The following is a 23,995-nucleotide window of genomic DNA, read 5'->3' on the forward strand; positions in this document are numbered from 1 at the left end:
GGTTCGTGGGTTCGAGCCCCTCATCAGTCTCTGTGCTGACAGCATGAAGCCTGGAGCCTGCTTCAGATTCTGTGTCTCCCTTTCTCTCTTCCCTTCCCCCACTCACGCTCTGGCTGTCTCTCTCTCAAAAACAAATAAACATTTTTTAAAAAGTCAGTTTACTTACCCCATGTAACAAACCCATGCATGCTAGAGATGTAACAAGGTAACATATTTAAAGGTTTTAGTGGCAAAACCATCCACTCTTCCAAATAGAGACAATAAAGCAAAATGATTAAAGGAATGGATTTTGACTTGCTCCAAAGTCTCAGCCAAGTTGTCTGGCCCCTGTGTAAGTTCTGGAGCAAAGGAAAGAAGAAGAAGTAGATGAAGAAGTTATTCATGCCTCATCTGCCTTTATCTGTTACAGAGGGTTTATAACTGTACCTGTTCGATGGGGATGTCATGAAACTGTGTGTAAGAATTATATATAAGCAGTGAGAAGTGTACCTGACACAGAGTAAGCACTCAGCAGATGTTAACTATTAGCTACTGGAAAATTTGTCCATGAAAAGGACTTCTTTATCAGCAGATGACTCAACGGGAGAGAGTAAATCACAGAATCACAGCAAGTTAGAGGGGACTTAGTTCATACTCTACATGAAAAAGTGTGTATGTGTAGAAAAATGTCTGAAAATTTGCATATCAAATGGTTAATCATGTTAACTTTGAGGATTGGAATGAATATAGTGGGGAAAGAATAAAGAAAAAATTACGTTTTACTCAATTTATCTGTTGAGTTTTTATACTCTTAATATATTGTTTGTGAATTTAGGTTTTTTTTTTCATTTTATTTTATTTTCAGAGAGAGCACACACAAGTTGGGGAGAGGGGCAGAGATAGAGAGAGAGAATTCCAAGCAGGCATCACAGTTAGCACAGAGCACGAGGCAGGGTTTGATTCCACAACCCTGGGGTCAAGACCTGAGCCAAACTCAAGAGTCAAACACTCAGATGAATGAACCACCCAGGCAACTCTGTTTGTGAAATTTTAACAAATGTATCAGGATAAATGGTTTGAAGTTTTCCTGATGTGCCTGTATTGTTATTTTGGAATTGTTGGCATTTCCTGCAATCTTTGGATCTATGCCCATTGAGTCAACACACTGTCCTGCAGGGAAGAGGTAACAGAACAGAAATCAAATGAGAGGAAAGGAGTCTGGGAAGTGGGAACATCTCGTAATAACTGTACTTTCGGGAAAGGATATGATGGCAAATGAGGCAAACGTCCTACCCTTGCGATGAAAAGGATCTCTTGGGCTGAGAGTGGATGAAGTCTTGGAGAGCCTGGCTGAGAGAACCAACCAGAAGGCAACACACACACACAGTCTGAGAACACTCTACTTGTCTCCAGACATCAGCCTGACTCCCCAGCAAGAGAGGTATTCGGGTGGAACCCATCCAACTTACTCTGCGTTCACTCTGCCAGGCCATTCATAAACCCTTGAGTTATGGCATGGTCCAGACACCCAGGAAGGTGGTGGCAGTTATGGCATGGCCCAGACACCCAGGAAGGTGGTGGCAGTTATGGCATGGCCCAGACACCTAGGAAGGTGGTGGCAGTGGTGATGTGGAGAGGAGACCCCTACCTGCACTTGATGAGATCAAACAGAACCGGCTCAGAACTCTCTTAGGCCAGAAGTTTTCTGCACATGCGTGCACACACACAGACACACACACAGACACACACACACACACACACAGACACACACACACACAAACCACTCTGGCTATCTGGGCCAGGTGGACCTCATTAATCTTGGAATTTCTTAGCACCTGATAGGACTACAGTATACAGTAACCTTAGGCATGAATAAATTCTTCATCTAGCCCCTCATATGCCCCAGGCTAGTGCGATCTAGAATAAGAACAAAGTTCCCAGATGGTTCCAGGAGCTGTGCCCACAACCCTTAGACCAGGTAAGTCTCATCCCACAATATGATAATGGCATGGGCCTGACAGAGTCATTCTCTAGACTAATTAACCCACACAAATACAAGAATACCTCGCTTGTGGTACTTTCTCATTACTTGCTAATTTTATTATTCTGTTTCCCCTCCTTAACAGAGTGGTTTAAAGATCAAATTCTCAAGTCCCCTCAGAAAAGGGGAACTAGTTTTTCTATTGACAATCCTGCCTGTCACCACATTCTCAGCTTAACCTGACTCTAGGTTCACTAAGCTGTCAAAATGTGTACTGTTCAAGTCTTGAGGGAAAACAAGTGGAATGTCTCCGAGAGGGAAGAGCTTGGCTAAGAGACTAGAAAAAATATTCCCCAGGAATCAGAAGAAGAGAGGATTCCAGGGGCCCAGAGCAGAAGGGAACTCAGGTCAGATTCTTGGATGAGGCTAGAAAATCTCAGATTGGAGTATCGTCTGAGAAACTTACACAGGGAACCTTGGGCCTCTGCACTTACAGGTGCAACACAGAAACAGGAAGGACCTTTCAGGTTTGATGCACCTGTTACAGGGCAAATGGGCGTCTCCACCGAACTTGTCTGGGTAAGTGATTAGAGCTCATAGGACCCTTTACCCTTTACCCCCATCTCCACCTCCAACATACCAAACACACACACACACACACACACACACACACACACACACACACACACGCTCATGCACATCTTGGTACAGATTAAAACCACTCCCTAATTTGTTTCACGTGTGATTTCCTTCCAATTTTCGTTTCACGGTTTCTTTGGTTTTCTATTTACATAGATCTGGGGACACATTTACCCCATGACTCCTACCCAAATCATCTTAACTGGATGGTAATTCAAAGCTGAGATTTGAGCAGTTGTCTAGGGACTCTAATTTGCTGGGAGGTATTCTTGTTATGCATTTTGTTTTTAGAAGGGTTTGGAACTCAACTGCCGGTCTCCAGGGGCCAGCCTTTGTGGGCTGCCAGACAGGGAAGCTTCCACCATTGCAAGAACACCAGTGAAGTTATCACTTTTCAACAATAAAACATCCTCTAATTTGTGAGGAATAAACTCCAAATGTTTGGGAGGAAATTAGGGAAGGAGACTGAAAGTTTACTGAAATAGGGGGAAAAAAGAGTCAGGATAGTAAAGAGACAAGAAAAGGATCTTAAAAGATAGAAAGGAAATGCAAAGAATAAAGAGAAAAAGAAAAGATTCTTAATGGATTCATCTGCTTCAACAGAATTAAGGAGGATTATTGATGTGTGAAGACTGTGGCATAAAGCAGATACAATTATTAGAAGGTGCTAAGAAAAGAATGAGAAACAGGATTATCAAGTTACAAATTCACTGTAATGGTGGGGAGCATGGGTGGCTCAGTCAGTTAAGTGACCGACTCTTGATTTCAGCTCAGGTCATGATCTCATGGTTCATGAGATCGAGCCCCACATCAAGCTCTGAGCTGACAGTATGAAGCCTGCTTGGGATTCTCTCTCTCTCTCTGCTCCTCCCTGACTTGTGCTATTTCTCTCAAATCAAATAAGTAAACATTAAAAAAGTATCTATCAAATGAATTATAATGAACTCAAGTTATCCACAGAGCATTCGATTTACATTTAAGATCATCATTTATCCAGGAAGCCCAGGAGACCACACAGATAAACTAGTAAGAATAAGACTGGTTTAATAAGGCAGGTGGATACAAGATTAACAAATTTAAAAATCCAGCAAGTGTCTCCACACTTCGAAATAACCTCTTCCTGTAACACCTGACTTGGACCCACAGGCCCTTGTGTTGCTCTGCTCTGTGCTTTCAGGGAAGTCTCTCTCTGAACAGGAATGGCAGCCAGAACTCTCATTGTGTCAACAGCATCCCACCGAGTTATGTGAAATAAGCTCTCAGTGTTTGAAACAGTCAGTGGAAGAGAGAAGTCAAAAAAACCTTCCAAGAAAAGGAGAAGAAAATGATGAAGACCCAGGAAGACTGGGGGTGTGGGGTGTGGAAAGGGAATGTTCCTGATGGGCTCAAGGAACAAAGGAACAAGACAAAGGGGAAGGTTACAGAGCACACAGACGCCGTCAGAGAGGGAGTGGAATCCCCCAGACGGTGGTGTGAGTACGGAAGGGTAGGATAAGCCCCCAATTCTGAATTCCTGGAATGGCAAAGGGGAAACAGGGCATCTTGAGGCAAAACATGTGAATATGCAGACGACATCCCCATTGGACAAGCTGAGAAACATGAAACCGGTGAGTAAGCTGGTTTATTATTATTATTATTATCATTGTCGTTGTCATTATCATTATTATTCAAATAAAAATGACAACGCCAGATCACAGAAACCATGGTTGATTCAATAAAGCCCCATGGAAATCACATTTCACATTCCGAAAAAAAATCCATAGGACTTTGGAATTAGACCTTATCCTGCTTAAATGGACAGAATCTCTGAACTTTGAATTATTTCCTTCTAATTCCATCAGTTCTCTAAAGCCTGGCATTGCCCCCCTACTCAGATTAGAAAGACACATAACTACCCCCTCACCTGCAGTCCAGGGACAACCTCATGCATCGAAATGAGTCTTCAGGGCCTCCTAGACGTCTTTAGTTCCAGGGGTGGTAGCCGTGTTGTGAAGATTAAGTTCAGGGATGAAAAGGTCAAAAACTTGAGAGGCTAGAGGAAGAATTTATTTAGAAATGGAAATTTAATGTCAGAACTGAAAATATCAGAGCTTATTGGCTTAAACTCTTGCTACAACTATCTCTGCAAAGACAACGGGTGGTTTTGGTTAGACGGCCTCTTCTGAGCACTGTGACAAAGTCTCACCCATGCAAGAGGGACCTGTTCCATGGACAGCTTCAAAACTCAGAAATTTCTCCTCTGTCCTGGTGTTTCCTTGTGAAGCCACAACTCATAATCCCTCATCCAGGCCAGACCTGGGGAGATATGCACACCAGCCAGCAGCCCTCTGAAGACTGCCTTCACAGTGCTTTCAAATACGACCCCCGGGACACAGTTTTTACAGCACCCGCTACTTACCGACGACCTCTTCTGAAGCCAGTGTAGTTTGTCATTTGTGGAATCCAGCCTTGTGAAAACAGTCACACAAAAGCCTAATCAATCCCGAGTGCTTCAGTACTGTTGCTGCTGGAAAAGGATTGTGGGCGTCTTTGGTGCTTATAGGAGACCTGGTTCATGAGCCACTAGAGGGAAAGATGTAGATGGTAGATAGACAGACAGACAGATAGATAGACAGACAGACAGACAGACAGACAGATAGATAACTTCACTTAAAGAACATATCCAGGTAAGGTTTGGAAAACAGCCTTTATTGCATATGGTATTTATATTTTCATGTGATGCCAGATTGAATGCCGGTTCCTTCATCTTTCTTCACATCATTGGCATTTTATCTGCTACTATCCCCAGGATCCTTTCTTCTCCCTGGAATTGATTAAACACATAAGGCAGAACAGGAAGAGACAAGAAGTGAACATGAGCTCCGTGAGCCAGGGTGACCCTTCACCTTTGCCTTAAAGCTCAGAGCCACACACACCACACTGAGTTTATTTCCAGACCTACTATAGCAAACGGAAGGTTCTGGAATATTCCCAGATCTCTTGGGGGCTCACTTCCTTGTTTCTCTCCCTCCACACTCTGCTTTCTTCCAGAGGGCTATCCATGGGCCGGGATAAGATGCTGGCTTTGGCCGAAGGCTCTCACACCTCAAACCTCTGGTCCTGCTAGGCCCCATGTCCTCTCTCCAGACCACTCCTAGCCCTTGAAGTTGCAATGAGCTCTCATCCCAGAAGGGCCGCTGGCAGTATTTGCTCTTAGAGCTCAGGTCAGTCATGCAGTCAATGAAATAAATGCCAATCAAAACTCTCACTTTCTCAGGGCACCTGGGCGGCTACATCAGTTGAGCATCTGACTCTTGGTTCTGGCTCAAGTCACGCTCTCACGGTTTGTGAGTTCGAGCCCCGTGTCAGGCTCTGTGCTGATGGTGAGGAGCCTGCTTGAGATTCTCTCTCTCTCTCCCTCTCTCTCTGCCCCTTCCCACTTCCTCTCTCTTTCAAAATAAATTTTAAAAACTCAAAAAAATTTTTTTTTCAATTCTCACTTTCTCACTTAAGGAAATGGAGGTCAATTTCCTGGACGCACTGAGTATGCCACAAGCTGATGCCACTGCGGAGCCACAAGGTAACCCAGCACGGCCATGTAATTCCTTCCCCTAGATTCCCCTGGGACCCCCTGACATCAGCTCAGACCACACCAACCTCAGGCCTTACTTACTTCTCCCAAAAGAAGGCCACACCGTCTTCCAGGAATTTATGGCTCATGGATCTCAATTGCTGTGTGGAAACCAGAACAGAGAAAGACACTTCTTGGTTCAAGAGGAAAGATGCTCAGTTAGCCCTCGGAAATTTGCAGGACTTCCTGCGGGAGCTGAAAAGCTCGGGATAAATCCCCACTGACAGTCATAACTGTATCAAATGCCTGGACAAGAAGCAAGGGGCCCGCTCACCACCCCCCTCCTTAAGGTGTCCCCTGAGCTGTCAAAGCCCCCCACTCTCCATTCTGGAGGCGTGAGCCTGGATGGGAGAGACAGGAGTGTTGTGGAGAAGGCACAGTGCCCTCACATGCTCAGCCCCAGCTCACTTGTTGTCCTTTGGAGAATGAAACACACAGCCTGAGCACTGGCTTCAGGGTCGCTTCACGTGAGGGTCCTCCTGCGCAGGCTGCTCCTTCTCGTCCTTTTCTTCCTGCCTCTCTTCCCCCTCCTCCTCGTTCTCATCCTCCTCCTCCTGGGTGCACTCAGGTTCCACGATGCCCGTCAACTGAGCCATGGTGAGGTGGAACACATGGCAGCTGAAGCCCTCCCTGATCCCGTACTGGACGTGCTCCTGGAGGACCTCCAAGGTGGAGAAGACCCGGCAGCAGGCCATGCATCGGAAGCCAGTCTCCACGGTCACCAGCCAGTCGGGGGTCTTGGCCCTGGGTCTCTCCTCAACAGTGGGTGAGCCTGGCGGGCTGTCTGACTCTGCCCGCTCCTCGTGGTCCTTGTCCTCCCCGCTGGGCTCGCTGTCAGACAGCAGGTTTCTGGTGGACACATCAGAGGGGGGAGTACCTACCCGCACATTCTCAGGAAGGGTCACTTCTTCCATCCTCGGCTGCTTCTCTAGTGACTCCGAGGTCTCCTCTGTCTCCCAGGAGACAGCCACACCCTTTTGCATTTGTACCTGCATGTAGTATATTTTCATGCCCCTTTCCTCTTTGTTTCTGTACACAGAGGACACACAGGTCTTATAGGATGAAGGGGACGAGAAGGAGACCTGGTGTGAGGGGGGAGCAGTCTCCCCTCGCTCCTGACCCTGGACTAGGGGTGATCTAGGCTGGGGACTGTCTCGATGTACTCTCCGGATTCCTGGGAAAGGAAATTAGAGGCATAAGAACGTGCATGGGGCCGGCCAGAAGCTGAAGGAGCTTCAAGTGTGGTAGAGGGCAGAGGGGCTGTGGTGTAAGCAGCTTGGTGTTGGTGTTCATACTCCGGGGTGGTGGCGGGGTGGGGGGGGGGTGTATCTGGTGGCATCTGCAGGCTTTGAGTGTTTGTAGGGAGACTGGGGGGGCGTCTGTATGTGGGGGTGTGGAGTCAGGTAGCAGGGGGTTGCAGAACGTGAGGGCCGGTGGTGGGTTGCGCGTGCCATGAGCAGAACATGAGTTGGGGCTACCATCGGGGTACGTGTGCATGTGGCATGGGGACAGTGGTGGAGAACATGGCACTGTAGATCACGGGTTTGGGGTGTGCGTGCTAAGAATGGACGTGCGTGGAGTGAATGGTGGGCGTCAGGCGTGGGGATCTGAACTGGATGGTCTTGCTCCAGAGCTGGAGAGGCCTGTGCTGAGATGCTCCGCCCTTCTCTGGAAGTAAGGATAAAGGCAAAGCCTGCACAGCTCCTCTGAAGGTGCTTAATTCTGTCCCTCAGCCCGACAGCTCGAGCTCGGACCTTTCTGGCCCTTGTATCTTAACTTCCCCACTATGATTGTACCAGGGCTCACGCTCTCCCACATGGAGCTCGTATCCACACTCTCCCAACAGCTACGCCATCTTCCCAGGCTCCTCCGTTGAGCCCTGATCACTTCTGACTGTCCTGGATGCCTTCCCAGCCTCTCCTGTATCTGTGTGTCTCCAGCCCCGAACGCAAGGGGCCCCACATCCAAGGAGCCCTGAATGCTTACCACCATGGATGAACTTGCGTGGAGAAGAAACACAGGAGAAGTATTCAGAGGCAGAGGACACCTCCCCTACCCCTGCGCCCCAGCCTTTGGCCACCCCAGGGGATCCAAGCTGAAGGGCATCCTCCTGCAACTTCGAGACTCCTGAGAAAGATAGGAAAGCCTGAGACACCATGGGTGGGGCATGCTAATGCATCACTCATCCATCCAACAAATATTAACAGAGGGTCTGACCTGGGTCAGAGGCAGCGAATACACGTGGTCGACTGTCTGGTCCCCGGTGGATACTCCTGCATTTAGTTACTATCGATAACTATTTTGTTAGTGTCTTGTCAGAAGCGAAGGCCTGAGTGGTGGCTGTGAACAGGATGTCTGACACGTGAGAAAAATATGTATCAGTCAAACCTTTCATGCCTGTGGGGACGGTGTGGCGAGCAGGGTAGAAACGCATAGAGCGTTTGGAGCATAGTGTGTGTTCACAACTCAGGAACCGTGCGACATGTCACATTTCCTGATTTATATAATATGGTCTGTATTTATGGTGTGTATTCAATCATTCATTTATCCATTCCTTCAACAGTGTTCAGCTACTATGTATCAGGCACTCTTCTAGGCTCTGGGAATGTTGAACGTTCTGGTAGAAGACAGACACTAATCAGGGTATGATATGTCAGCTGGTGTGAAGTATACAAGGGTTCCCAGAGTTAGCAAAACAACAATGGAGGACGCCCAGTTAAATTTGCGTTTCAGGTAAACCACAAAAAATTTTTATGTGCGAGTGTTCCCATGCAATATTTGGGTCATGCTTATTTTTAGTGTAAGTATGTACCATAGAGTATCTGTGACACACTTATACTCCAGAGTTTGGTGTAACAGGAGAGGACTTCGATACACATGGATCGTATGTGAACACAGTGGACGAGTGATATGCATATATGCCTATATGCTCTGTACAATTTAATAAAATAGTGTGTGTGCAGATGTGCAATTTTTTTCTCTATCAAAATGAATATGGGTAAGTGACAGGAACCTTACAAGACAGACTTCACAGCTAAGGACACTCTCCCCCTTCTCCCCATTGCTCCCCCTGCCCCATCACACACAAAGAGACAAACGTATCTTGCCAATCATTGCTTTCTCTGTCCTATCCCAGCTGCTGCATCAAAATCCTCCTCCTGTCCAGGCCTCCATTCCCAGGGCCCATCTTACACTCTTCAGGGCCCTGGACCTCGTGGAAGCTGATGAGAGAGCTCTAATTTGGGACAGAAGCCTCCGGCTGAGGTGGGCTCCACTCTGCCCCACCTCTTGCATGTGACCACCCACTTTCTCAGGACAAGCTACTTGTTTGTGTAAAATGCATGCAGTCACCATGCACCCTAGGAAGTAAATCCACAGCTTTCAGAGCTCCCTGAAAGTCCCTGACTACATTTCTCACCCCTCTCCATCTGGGCATGGTCTGTAAAAGACCCCTCCCTTCCCTTGATCTCCTCTGGAAAGCCCACACCTGTAGATTCACAAACGCCCATGGATCAACTGGTAAATTCTTCCTGCTAAAGGAATACGATCTCCACACTTTCCGTATGATGCCATCCCCAGACCATCTTCTTCTGCACAGGCATGTCACTTCTCAAAATGTTTTTGAGCAAGGCTTCTCTTTCCTCTTTTATGGGTCAATCTCTATCAGCACCCATCACACCCCACACCCAGGGACCCCAGAGGAAAATCACATAAAGAGGATAAAAGAGAACACAGGACTGAGCCTGGGCAAGCGGGACCCCAGCCTGGTCTGAGTCCAACATAGCTCCAGGCCTGAACAGGCCAAGAGAGAAGTTCTCAGACTGGCAGGGATGAATCCCTGGCTTTTGGGGGGCATCTGGCCTTCCTGTGCCATCTCACACCACCAGGGACCCTCAGGACAGACACGGCAACATCTGCTGCCCGCCTCCCTGGGGGAGGCGCAGACTGGCCGCAGCCTCTGTGCCCCCCCAGACAAGGTGCCCAGCACATACCTCCTCCCTGCTCAGCCGTTTCCTGGGACTCTTCATCTTCCAGATGTTTCCTCTTTTGTCGCTGTTTCATGGTACCAGCTACAGAAGCTTCTTAGAAGACACCTAACTCCCAGCTCTTCTTTTCCCTTGCTGGTTGGCCCTTCTTGACTCTCAGAAAATATGATGAAATGACCCAATATAAGCAAAAATAGTTGAGTCCCCTAAGTGGCTGAGGACGTCAGACGGCTCAGAGAACGAGCAGCACTGCCCAGGGTTCGCTACAGCACAGGGCTGTTAAGGTTCAAAGGTCACCAGGCCCACAGCAGAGTTCTCTGACCTCACTGATGATGTCAGAGCATTCTGAGGACCTGGATCCTACACAGCCTTTGCAAATGCGGAGACCCCATTTTCAAGAGTCATTCCTTTTTCCCAATGGAACCTTTCCTGTGAATTCAACTCTCATCTTCTTAAGAATGAAAGGATATTTTGAGATGCGAATCTGTTCTTGTTGATTTTTTTTCCCTTTCTCCCTTTATTTTTTACCCTTTCCCTTCTGCATTCAAGTGGGAAGCAGGCTCTGGGTTCACTGGCCAGAGGAAGGACGTGCAGGGCTGAACGCAGCAATACTGTGCTTATCATCTGGGCTTTTATTTCTAAAATCCCAAACTCCACAGAAAAGTGAGGATACTTGAGCAGAAACCTATCAGAAGTAGGAACTTTGAAATTATACACTTACTGTCTTCTTTTCCTGTTAGCTTAAGATCTATATCATCACAGAGAGGTCCGTGGACCATGAAAGAAAAGGAATCTCTAAAGTGCAGTCAGAGGGTTAGATAGGGCAAAAACTCTTGGAGGAGATGGCTGTGTTGTGCATATGAGCAGAACCAACCTGTCCCACCCATGACACAAGAGCCACCAAACCAAAAGGAAACATGGCAACCGAGCCAATGGACCTCTAAGCTACAAGTGTATACCCCACTAAACAGTAATCATGCTCTCACCTCAACCCTCATGACTGTGGCTCTGTATGATTTCCGAAGAGGGATGGGTAGAAATCCAAACAGGACTTCAGCAGGATCAAGGCTTAAAATACAAATTAAGTGGAGTTACAAAAACAATTTCATACTATTTCTTGCACACCTCTGCTCGTGGGCTGAAATGTATACCAGTTATAAGCGGCAACCCATCTGGATCCTTCTGATCCCAGTCTAAAATGAGAGACACCTCCTTTTGGGACAGTGGCCGTGATCCGGGGGGAGTACTGGCGTGCTGGAATGAGGCGGGCTCCCAGAAGTCCCCACTGGACAAAGGCAAGTCCAAATCTGAAAGGACGTGTGGAACATCAGTCTCCAAGCAGGGAGAGTGAAAACAGGACAAATACCCCCTTGTGAGAATTTGCTGATGAGATTCAATCTTCCTGTTTCTTGGAGAATCCCTAGGTAAGAAGGTGCAAAAATGAATTTTAAAAAAACTTTTTGTGGTAGAAATTTTCCAGCATAGAAAAAGTAAAAGAAATTGCACAACAGGGATGTGGTGCCATGGACCTATCACCCAGTATGAACAATTATCAATATTCTCTCATTCTTGTCCCATCCACCACACCCCCTCCCTCACGCCACACACATAGCTTTTTGTTCAATTCCTTTAGTTTCAATGTTTGGAAGAGTGTGAGGGGGTTGGGGAGTACTGTATTTTGAAGAAAATCTCAGACATTATATCATCTCTCACTAAATGCAGCAGTATTTATATCCAATAATAATTGGTTTTTTTTAACCAGCACTATCATTATCTTATGGAACAAATTTAACCACAATTTCTTTATATCACTTTATAACCAAGCCATACTCCAATTCCCTTAATCATACCAAATGTCTTTTTTATACTTCATTCATTAAAACCAAGATCCAGGGGTACCTGTGTTGCTCAGTTGGTTAAGCATCTGACTCTCAATTTCTGCTCAGGTTATGATAGAGTTCGTGGGTTCAAGCTCTGTGTCAGAGCCTCTTTGGGTCGGTCTCCCTCCCCCCAGCCCCCCTCAAAAATAAGTAAATAAACATTTTTTAAAAAACAGAAATAAATCAAGATCCACACACAGCATGTGGTCAATGTGTCTTTTAGTCTGTGAGAGCTCTTCCTACCTTTTAGGGGGCATTTATTTGTTGAAGAAACTAAATCACTTATCCTGTAGTATTTTCTGCAGCATGGAGTTGGTTGGTTGTATCTTGTGATGTCATTTAAGATGTTCTTCTATTACCCGCAATTCCTTCCAAACAGGCAGTTAGACCTAGAAAATTAATCAGTTTTCAATTCAGTTTCTCATTATTGCAAGATTATTTTATAAGTGGTGTTGTGTGCCTTCCGATTAAATCACAACAGTAAGCACATAAGGTTGTCCCATGTTTAACCATGTTGAGATTGATCAGTGGGTTCCAGTGCTGTCGGCTTAGCCCCTCCACCATAACGATCCCATCAGCCTTTCAATATTTAGCATTAGTAAGCCCTGATGATTACGACTTCATCAGGAGTTGAAATTTCATTAAGAGTTCTAATCCCTTAATTCCAAGGAAGACAATTCCCTTCTTTTCCCACTACACCCATTTTGCCCCTCCCCTCTAATAGCCATCAGTTTGTTCTCTATATTTATAGGTCTGTTTCTGTTTTTGTTTGTTTATTTAGAAGAAGGAAGATTCTTAAGGCATGTTTCCTAGATCCAGAATTTCTCAAGGAAGCAAACCTCTCTTCACAAAAGAAAAGATTATTCCAGTGGTACCAGTGCAGATTCTCCATGCTGGGACATACTTTACTTGTTCCTTCATTTCTTCATTCTTTGTTCTGTAAATGCTTATTGAGTCTCTACTATGTGACAAGCTCTCTAGATCCTGCAGTTGAACAGTTATGAACAAAACAGACAAAAGCACTTTCTCCCAAGGAGTTTAATTCTGGAAGAAAAGACAGGTCATCTTTTCAAATACATCAAATATGTAGTAGGTTAGATATTGACAAGTAGCATGAAGAAAAATAAAACAAACTGAATTTGGGTCTGTAAGAAATGGGTCATTTCTATGTTAAATGGGAAATCATGGAAGCCTTTACTAAAAAGATCCCTTTTCAGTAAGACCTGAGAGAAATAAGAAAGTTTACAGCTAAGGTTCTATATTCCACACAAAAAGAAGAGGTTAGAGCCCTGGATCAAGGGTTGCTTGGCCTGATAGACTATCACCAAGGAAGCCAGTGTAACCAGAACTGAGAGCCAAAGAGAGTGGTAAGAAAAGAGGTCAGATAGATAATGAGGGACAATAGTAAGCTATTGTCAAGACTAGCATTTATTCTGAGTGACATGGGAAGTGTGGAGAATCTTGAGCAAGCAATTACATTTAAAAAGATCATTCTGCTCTGTTAACAATAGCCAACTGGTAGTTAAGGGCAGAATCAAGAAAACAGGGGATCTATTGGGGCACTAGCATGGCTCAGTCTGTAGAGCAAGCAACTCTTGATCTCAGGGTCGTAAGCTCAAGCCCCACATTGGGTGTGGGGCCTACTTAAAAAAATAAATAACAGTGGTCTTACTGCAATTATCCAGGAGAGAGATGATCCACAAGATGAAAAATAAATAAACTAGACTTCATGAAAACTAAAACCATTTGCTATGTGAAAGGTTCTTTTAAGAGTAGGAAAAGACAAGCTAGAGACTGAGAGAAAATATTTGCAAACCTCATATCCAATAGACGTAATATCGGTAACATGTAAAGAACTCCCACGCTAAAAAGTAAACAATCTGATTAGAAAATGGACAAAAGACAGGAAGAGATGTTTGAGTAAAAAGGATGTGCAGATGGAAAATAAGCATATGAAATGATGTCTAATGTCTTTCGCCATTAGGGACATGCAAATGAAAGCCACAATCAAACACTCCTACATACCTATCACAGAAGTTTGAATAAAAAAAAAATGTGACAATACAAAATTCTGGCAAGAAAGTAAAGAAACTTGACCATTCAAACACAGCTGGTGAGAACGTAAAATGACAGCCACTCTGGAGAAGACTGTGGCACTTTCTTAAACTAAGCATACAAGTACCATCTAATCCAACAATTGCACTCTTGGGCATTTATCCCAGAGAAATGAGAAGGCTGTTCATAAAACATATCCTTGGATATTGAGAACAGCTAATTCATAACAACCAAAAACTAGAAACAACTCAGGTCTTTCAGTGAGTGAATGTTTAAATAAACCGTGATACATCGATACCATGGAATTCTACCCAGCAATAAAAGAGGAATGAACCTGGATGAATCTCCAGAGAACTATGCTGAGAGAAATAAAGCCAATCCCAAAAGCTTACATACTAAATGATTCCATTTATGTAACAGTTTGGAGATGACAAAATTATAGAAATGGAAAGTGGGTGAACAGTTAAGTGGTTAAGGGGTAGTATGTAAGAGTGAGAGGGAAGTACGTGTGGCCATAAAAATGGCAACATGAAGTATCTTTGTGGTCATGAAAATGTTTTGTGTCTTGATTCTATCAAGGTCAATGTCTTGGCTGTGACATTATACTAGAGTTTTGTAATATGTTTCAATAGGCCAAAGTGGGTAAAGTTTACATAGGATCTCTCTGTATTATTTTTTACACAGCACGTGAATGCACAATGATCTAAAAATTAGTTAAGTGGTGGGGCGCCTGGGTGGCTCAGTCGGTTAAGCGTCCTACTTCGGCTCAGGTCATGATCTCACGGTCCATGGGTTCGAGCCCCGCGTCAGGCTCTGTGCTGACAGCTCAGAGCCTGCAGCCTGTTTCAGATTCTGTGTCTCCCTCTTTCTCTGATCCTCCCTGTTCATGCTCTCTCTCTGTCTCAAAAATAAATAAATGTTAAAAAAATAAATAAAAAATAAAAATAAAAAATAAAAATAAAAATTAGTTAAGTGAGTTTAATTTAAACTAGTTATTTGAGTTAACTAAAAATTAGTTTAATTAAAAAAAAACTGGACTAGGAGTACTTGTTTAAAAATAGATGTGGCTGGCTATGGGATTCAGGTAAAGAATTAGCTTGCTTCTCCAAACAAATTTTTCTTAGCACCTGTGCAAGTATCCATGGAAGGCACATTTAGTAAACCCTCTTGGCTATCCATGGGAGAGCAAGAAAGTTACTGGGAAAAAAACACTCCATAAACCAGTGTAATGCTCAAAAGTTATCCTCAGGAGCTGCTAGACTAGCAGCTAGAAGGACCTTGAAGATCTCTAATCGAATCTAAGATTCTGGCACCAATTGTAACGTGCAAGGGAGTGGCTTCCCCAAGCAATACTCCAACACCAGCTGTGCATTCTACAATTCAATTCAATGTGGACACTGTCTACCCCCAAGACAGCATCAGATTCCACAGGGTAAGGGGTAAATCCTATATGACTTCCCCAACCCACCCAACCTACCCCTGCTCCACATACACACACACCTCGGACACAAGCTGTCACCTGTGCTTCTTACCAACTGGCTGTGGTTGGGAGGTTCCAACAGCCTACCCCACCTTGAGTTCAGCTATTTTGCTAGAGTGACCCACAGAACTCAGAGAAACATTTTGCATACTAGATTACCAGCTTATTCTAAGAGGATATAACTCAGGAACTTCCACCAGCCAGTTGGAAGAGATGAATAGGACAAGGTATGGGGAAAGGGCATGAAGCTTCCATGCCAATCTCCCCAAATCTCCCCCAAATCTCTGTGAATCCCGCCCTTTTCAGTTTTTATGGTGGCTTCATTATATAGGCGCAATTGATGCAATCATTGGCCAGTGAGGCCTGATCTAACCTCCAGCCCCTCTCCCCTCCCCAGAAGTTGAGGGTGGGACTGAAAGTGCCAACCTCTATTTACGTGGTTGGTTCCCTGAACCAGTCTCTATCCAACGGCGCTTCCAAAGTTGTGTCATTAACATAAGCCACCTTCATGGCTCTTATGACTTAGGAAATTCCAAGAGTTTTAGGAGCTCTGTGCCAGGAGCAAACACCTATTTCTTACTATATCACACAACCACCTTCAATTTCTACAGCACTGCCTTCAAGAAGTTGCCTAGTCTATATCTCACTATTTCCAATGATAGAAAACTTACTTCCCCTCCAAGCACCTACAACATTTATCTATAGAAAACTTAGTAAAATCTTAATTTAACAAAAGGAAACATCTTCTTTACCCCATTCATCACAGTCAAACTCTCTGGGGACCATATCAGTCTAGAATAAACTTAGGGGCACCTGGGTTCCTCATATGACAGCCCAGAGCCTGGAGACTGCTTCAGATTCCGTCTCCCTCTCTCTCTCTCTGCCCCTCCCCTGCTCATGTTCTGTCTCTCTCTCTCTCTCTCTGTCTCTCTCAAAAATAAATATTTTTTTTTAATTTTTAAAGAATAAGCTTAATTGTTTTATTGTAACAAATAACTCCCCCAAAAAACAGTAGCTTAAAATAATAAAAGTTCACTTCCTACTCCTTGTACGCACCCACTGTGGGCTGGCCAAAGTTCCACTTCTCATTGTCCTCATTCCTGGATTCAGGTGGATAAAAGCCACCACTATCAGCCTTCACTGACAAAGAATTCCGGAGTTTCACACTGCCATTGAATGTTCTGTCCCAAAAGTAACACATTGCTTCTAGCCAAAATTGTTGATCACGATCTTAAGTGTCTCCCCATCTTCTGAATTTCTTAGGCAAAAATAATCTTGAACAGTACCAATGAATAGCACAGAGATCATGTAGAAAAATCCTAATCACTCCCCATGAGATATGAGACCTAACAAAACTATCACGCCACATACAAAACTAGAGTTAGCACTCAGATCTCTTAGATAAAAATTCATCACCTTTTCCTACCATGCTATGTTGGGAGTTTTATACCAGGATGATATAGTTGGGATTACATGGCATTTACTTCATTTTTTGTTTTGTTTCTTTTTTCTAAATAGACTCAACAGAGGGAGGGCTTGGGAGTTCCTAAGCCACTTGCCTTAAACTGAAAAACAACTGGAAAATAATTTCACTGTCTCTTGAAATGTGTGACCCGGTAAAGAGGAGAGGTCTGGGAGGATTTTATATTCTGAATTCAAGGAATACAAAGGAAACAATCTTTCGAAGACTTTTCAAGCAAAGGAGGAAAAACTCTTGGCTCTCATGTTGCTATTTTGATTTCCTTGTCGACACTCCAGGTCTTTGAATAATAATGGTGGCAAGAGCCAGAGTCTAGCCAAGACAAAAGTCTAGATAATAGCGTGACAGCTCCTGCAGAACCAAATACTACAGAAAATGCTTGAGCTGAATCCTATTTGCTCACAGGTCTGTGCAAAGCAACAAAAGGTTCTGAAACATTTGCCTCAAATAGCTTTTGTTCTTAGTATCTTAAAGGTAACTTCACTGCGAAATATTCGCTCCATGATGAAAAAGAATGCATACACGGGAAGAAGATTTTTGCATCGAGATAGACTGCTTACTTTGCGCCTGAAGGTACAATGCACCGCTAATTAATTAGAGGCAATCTTCCACTCTTCCCCCAATTGTAGACTAATGAGTACATCATCGCCAGTCTTTAACCCATCCTGGTCATAGTTATTTTCTGAAAGAACATTGTTCTCCTGCTCAAATTGTAAATGGCTTCTGAATTAAAATCTAGAACATTAAACCCAGTATTCAAAGCTCTGCACGATTAAGGTCCCTGTTGAGTTTTCCAGGCGACAACACAACACCTATCTTCTCATCTCCACGCTACGGGGCCAGACTTCCCCACCTCAAACAGAGCACCTTCCTTGCTCAAGTCATTTCTTTCAAAAGTACAGATTTTCAAAGAGCAATTTGTATTTTGTTTTTGTTTTCACATGTGACGCTATTATATACCATTGACTATAGTCCCTATGCTGTGCCTTTTATCCACATGACATTCATTCTATAATGGGAAGCCTGTACCTCCCTCTCCCCTTCACCCACTGTGCCCATCCCCCCACCCCCTCCCCTCCGGTGAGACCATCAGTGTGTTCTGGGTACTTACAGGTCTGTCAAAGTACCATTTGTTTTTAAGTTGAACTAAAATCCTACTTTGGAAAAGAAGCCTCTCCCGGCGTCCTAGTGAGAATGGACCACTTGTAGTTGTACCTCTGATAGCTCTTTCCATATCCTGCCTTTGGATCAGTCTATTAATGAATGTGTCTCATTCACCCCCAACACGGTATGAATCCTTGAGAAGAGGAGGCTATGATTCCTTATCTCTGGAATCTCTGCAGCTCCTTGCACTTAGTATGAGCTACCTCCCTTACAGGCTCCCCCAACTCCCAAAAACAAAGCTCAAATAAATCAAATGCCAAAACACAGGATCTTCTTTTTCTCTAGACCAAACAATATCCTGACCCATTACGTATCTTTTCCTCATCCCAGCACAGAAGTGCTATCTCTGCATCTATCCCAGAATTGGCACCACACCCACATGCCTGAACCAAAGCGAGAGCCCTGGTCATCCTGTGTCATCAACCCAACTCCCTTCATCTCCCTCTCAAATGATTTTTTCCATTGCCTAAAATTTAGCCATAGAGATTCAGTCCTTTGAATACTTAAACCTTCTGAGAAGCACTACCTTCATTTCAGCCATTATTAGCCCCTGTGTTCAGAAGGACTAGGGGAAAAGAGGCTGAGAAGTGGGCCATTTTTTCATGGGATAGGAGATGTAGAAATTGGGAAAAGAAAGAATGGTATCTGGCAGGGAGACAGATGTTGGCCATGGTGGTGAGAAAGTATCGAAAATAAATATTCAACTTCTTCAGAAATTTGCAACAGACAAGCTCTTCCAGAGATGGTGTCCCAGGGTGAAGCAATGTATTAAGAACATAAAACAGGGGCTCCTGGGGAGGTCGGTCAGTCAAGGGTCTGACTCTTGGTTTCAGCTCATGTCATGATCTCACAGTATGTGAGATCAAGCCCTGCCTTGGGCTCTGTGCTGAAAGTGCAGAGACGGGGCGCCTGGGTGGCTCAGTCGGTTGAGCGTCCGACTTCGGCTCAGGTCAGGATCTCACGGTCCGTGAGTTCCAGCCCCGCGTCGGGCTCTGGGCTGATGATGGCCCAGAGCCTGGAGCCTGCTTCCGATTCTGTGTCTCCCTCTCTCTCTGACCCTCCCCCGTTCATGCTCTGCCTCTCTCTGTCTCAAAAATAAATAAACGTTAAAAAAATATTTAAAAAAAAAAAAAAAAAGAAAGTGCAGAGCCTGTTTGTGGATTCTCTCCCTCTCCCTCCCTCTCTCTCTCTCTCTCTCTCTCTCTATCTCTCTGCCCCAGCCCCGGCTCACATTCTTTCTCTCATGCAAAATAAATAAATAAACTTTTTTTAAAGAAAGAACACAAAACATATATACCCATTGCAAATTAGCAATGTTAACAAACTGAGATGAGACTCAAGGAGTTCAAAAAACCAGAGTAATCAAAGTTTAATTATAAAAGAGCCCAGAGTTTGCAGTAAAACGCACAACTAGAAAGGACACCTCACCAGGAACTCAGCTGCTAGGAGTATAAACTGTAAGCAAGTGAAGCAAGCTTTATGAAGCAGAGTTAGATGATTATTGGTGCCTAGAAAAAACCCTGGCCAAAAGGAATAATCTTAATGGAGCCATATCTCCCTCTAAACCTATTTAGTAGGGCTTTGAAAATCTCCATGAACCTAACACCTTTGACATCAATTCATGGAACTAAATGAGATTCATGGTCTCAGTGTCCATGCCAAAAGATGGGTGGTATATCTTCAATGAGGAGGGGAATGTGAAATTCCCACAAATCCCACACTTAAAATGCCTCTTGGTCTATAAATTATGCTTCTCTGATATTTACAGGTCTGTAATGGATTAAAGAGAAACCTGCTTCTAGGTGTGACAAGTGAGGTCACTGAAGATTACATGTTGCCATTAGCCCATGGTGTTTGCCCCAGGGAAAGCGATAAAATGGTCAGCTCCCACTTTTTTTGCTGGGATATTTATTGGTTGACTCTACAAGAGTTCGGCTGCAGGCTGTGAGCAAAAGCCTTCTGTCAATCTCATTGAGTGTGTATATGGGTAAAAAGCCAGTAGAGGCTCAAAACAGTTGAACATTCCTACCTGACACAGAGCCAGCAGCCATGTACTAGCAGATGAGTAATTTTCAAAGGTACTTTCAAGTGTGTATAAAACCCTTTGATGGATTCTCTGTCACTTGGATGACCCAAAATTTCCATCTCATTGAAATCTGGAAAAGAATTCAGGTTCTGTCTTCCCCAGAGAGAGGAGGCATCCAAAAGTTTCACAAACCTAGAGTTTATGTAAGCAGTCAAGTCAGATTGTCTTAGTGCTGGAGTGTGACAATACTTGATCTCTGATTTGATACTTGATAAAATCATTTCAAGTATCATTTCTAAGAACCCAGTGGCATGAGATGGTGGGCTAAGTTGAGGATCGTGATTAACGCATTAGCCCTCCATAAGCCCACAGTCTAAGGCAAGTCTGTGAATATAAAGGAAAGGGAAAATAGAAATGGCAGACTAAATGAGAAGGGCCGAAGTAATTGCTCTGCCATTATGGATTCTTTCCCTCCCCTGCCATCCATCATGGATTCTTTCCATCCTCTGCCTGCCATCCACCCATCTGTCCATCCATCCATCTGCTAAAAGCATATTCCAACCATGGTGACCAAGGTGGAGGCAAAGCCTAAAAGGAGAGTCCAGTAGCTTCTGAGATGCTCAGGGTTGGAAACAACTTTGATGCCTGTGAAATCCAGTCCCCAATGGTACTCCAATTCAATGGTTATCTTGAATTTCCTCTGCAATGAATTTCCTCTACCAAGTAGTTACTTGGCTCGTATTCCAACAACTTAAGGCCCAGGTATCCAACATTTCTGTCCCCCAAAAAACAAAACAAACAAGAAAATAACAACTCTCTGTATTTGAGTGGGGATAACAGAAGACTCTTCCTTGTGATACAGGTGTGCTGTTTCAAAGGGGCACATGCACCCCAATGTTTATAGCAGCACTATTGACAATAGCCAAAGTATGGAAAGAGCCCAAACATCCATTGACAGATGAATGGATAAAGAAGAAGTGATAGATACACACACACACACACACACACACACACACACACACACACACACACAATGGAGTATTACTCGGCAACCAAAAAGAATGAAATCTTGCCATTTGCAACTACGTAAATGGAACTAGAGGGCATTATGCTAAGCAAAATAAGTCAGAGAAAAACAATATCATATGACTTCATTCATATGTGGAATTTAAGATACAAAACAGATGAATAGCAGGGAAGGGAAGCAAAAATAATGTAAAAACAGGGAGGGGGGCAAAACCTAAGAGACTCTCAAACACAGAAAACAAACTGCAGGTTGCTGGAGGGGTTGTGCATGGGGGGATGAGCTAAATTGGTAAGGGACATTAAGGAAGACACTTATTGGGATGAGCACTGGGTGTTATACATAGGGCACGAATCACTAGAATCTAAACCTGAAATCATTATTGCACTATATGCTAACTTGGATATAAATTTTAAATATACATATATATATACACACACACACACACACACATATATATGTATATGTATGTATATATATATATATATATACACACACACATATATATACATATACATACATATACATATATATATATACACACATACATATACACACACACACATATATATATATATGTATATATATATATACATATATATATATATATATATATATATATATATATATATATATATATATGAAAGCATTTCCTTGTAAGGACACATCTACTTTCCCAGAGGTTGCTGTTTCTCGTTGCATCCCTTGGGGCCACAAATAACAAATCTGCATCCCTCCATTAAGACGGTCCTTCTAATTTTTGAAGACTGTTATCTCAACTCTTCAAATCTTTTCAACAACAGACCCCTATTCTTCCAAACATCCAGGGTTCATTTCCTCTTTGCCATTCATCTTTCTCCTGAAAGTGTCCTAGTTACTTTTTGCCCTAATGTACATTCCCCAGAACTGAATGCAATGTTTTCCAACTAAGGTCTAACCAAGGCAATGTGGGATGGGGCTCTTACTTCCCTTGTCACAGATATCTCTCCCACACCCAGTTTTAGGTAGGCATGTCAAACTGTTCAGTCCTACTGAGCTGACTTGGCCACTCTACTGAGCTGACTTGGCCACTCTGAAATAACCACATTGCAATTCAAAACCATTATTTGTTACCAAGTAATATAGCCAAATGGTATCCAAACCCTTTCTGTCCCCTACCCAGAGCCCATTCATAAGTCCCACTCCACAAACACAAAAGCATGAATGAAGTTTTCTGTTTTGCATATTCCTTTTAAAAACCTGACAATTGTTTGATTTGGCCAGGGTTCTTCAAAACGTCCCCAAGTCAAAAAATGGTCATCTCTAAATTTTATGCAACTTAATGAGCTGACTGCCTAAGCCTTTAAATCTCATGAAGGGATACCTGAAAAGGTAAGCCATTCAAGGTCAAATGGCATCCTGTCTAGTTAAGAGCTGAATGCCAGGGAAGGAACTCAGGTCAGTCTTTAGAACTACCTGAGTTTGAGTCAGAGCCGCATTTATCAAATGGCCCAGGCAACTTACTCTGAGCCTCAGTTTCCTCCCCCAGAAATGGAGATAATCCTCCTATCCTGCCATGTCCTTAAAGTGCTTGATGTAATACCTGGGTCTATGGTAGATAAAAACTAAATGGCTTGTTTCCCCTCAGAGTACAGATTATTACTAATTACATCTTATTTCTCTTAATCGATTAGTAACCCTGAGAGAAAGGGACAAACTCTTGTTTATCCTCATATCCCTCAGCACCTTGACGCCTAGCATGAGTAGACACAAACTTCCTTCATTCTTTTAAACGTTTATTTATTTTGAGAGAGAGAGAGAAAGAGAGAGAGAGAACACATGCAGGTGAGTGGGGGAGAAGGACAGAGAGAGAGAGGGAGAGAGAGAATCCCAAGCAGGGTCCACACTATCCTGCAGGGCCCAAGGCAGGGCTCAAACTCAAGACCATGAGATCATGACCTGAGCAGAAATCAAGAGTCAGATGCTCAACCAGCTGAGACACCCAGGCACCACATCACAAACTTCCTTTTTGAATATATATGTGAGCATCTGGCTTCAAATTCAGTTCTATATCACACAGAAATAATTGCATTTCTATTCTGAAATCTCAGTTATACCAGGGATATTGACAATTCCCAGGGAGTATCTAAGGTTACCCATTATAAAAAAAAGACTCCCCTCAAGTCTCAGGCAGTCACGGTCAAATGATGCTTTAGGTTTCAGCTTTTCGGGAAAACAGATTGGCATTGACATTTCTAATATTTTTAATGCTGACCTAGTTTTAAGCTCTATTTCTCTCCTAAAGTAATGATGTTCCTAGACACGGCTAACACATGAGGGGCAACAGGAGGCTACTGGGGAAAGCCAACATCTGATATATTCAGTTTCTGACCTATGGCTCAGGAAGCTACAGCGAAGTTTTGTTGGTCTCCCGTGTCTACCCTGAGCAATAAAATTCAAAGAGTTCACTCCCACACAGCCTTGACCAGGTTGAGGTAATTGTTACTGTTATGGCTTTAGCAATTTGAGTGGGAGAAGATGAGAATTTCAAAAGAGATTTATTTACTGCAAGGCATCCCAAATATCTCATTAATCTGCTTTTCATTTGGCAAACTTTTCTTTCATCAAAAGTGCCACGGTCTGCAGTTTATGACAAGGCAGAATTGCCTCTGGGAACACACAACGGCAAAATGAAAAGGATCTGGGCTCAGG

The 23,995-nt window shown here is 43.8% G+C and overlaps 1 protein-coding gene across 2 annotated transcripts; it reads right to left on the reverse strand.

Annotated features, from left to right (window-relative positions):
- Positions 1-5,266: 5,266 nt before the first annotated feature.
- LOC109278889 (protein FAM170A-like) lies at positions 5,267-14,845 on the reverse strand. Of its 2 annotated transcripts, XM_019469574.2 has the most exons (6): positions 12,319-14,845; positions 10,202-11,615; positions 8,196-8,336; positions 6,618-7,383; positions 6,252-6,310; positions 5,267-5,402 (listed from the first exon to the last, which is right to left on the reverse strand). In XM_019469574.2, the coding sequence occupies exons 2-4, from the start codon at positions 10,269-10,271 to the stop codon at positions 6,662-6,664; spliced, it is 933 nt and encodes a 310-aa protein (XP_019325119.1). In that variant the 5' UTR covers positions 10,272-11,615; positions 12,319-14,845; the 3' UTR covers positions 5,267-5,402; positions 6,252-6,310; positions 6,618-6,661. The 2 variants fall into 2 exon arrangements, with proteins under 2 accessions (XP_019325119.1, XP_053763514.1); XM_053907539.1 differs by lacking the exon at positions 12,319-14,845 and having other exon boundaries at positions 10,202-11,729.
- Between the last annotated feature and the right edge of the window lie 9,150 nt (positions 14,846-23,995).

Source organism: Panthera pardus, unplaced genomic scaffold, assembly GCF_024362965.1.
Source record: "Panthera pardus isolate Hobbes unplaced genomic scaffold, ASM2436296v1 HiC_scaffold_2, whole genome shotgun sequence".
Lineage (NCBI taxonomy): Eukaryota > Metazoa > Chordata > Mammalia > Carnivora > Felidae > Panthera > Panthera pardus.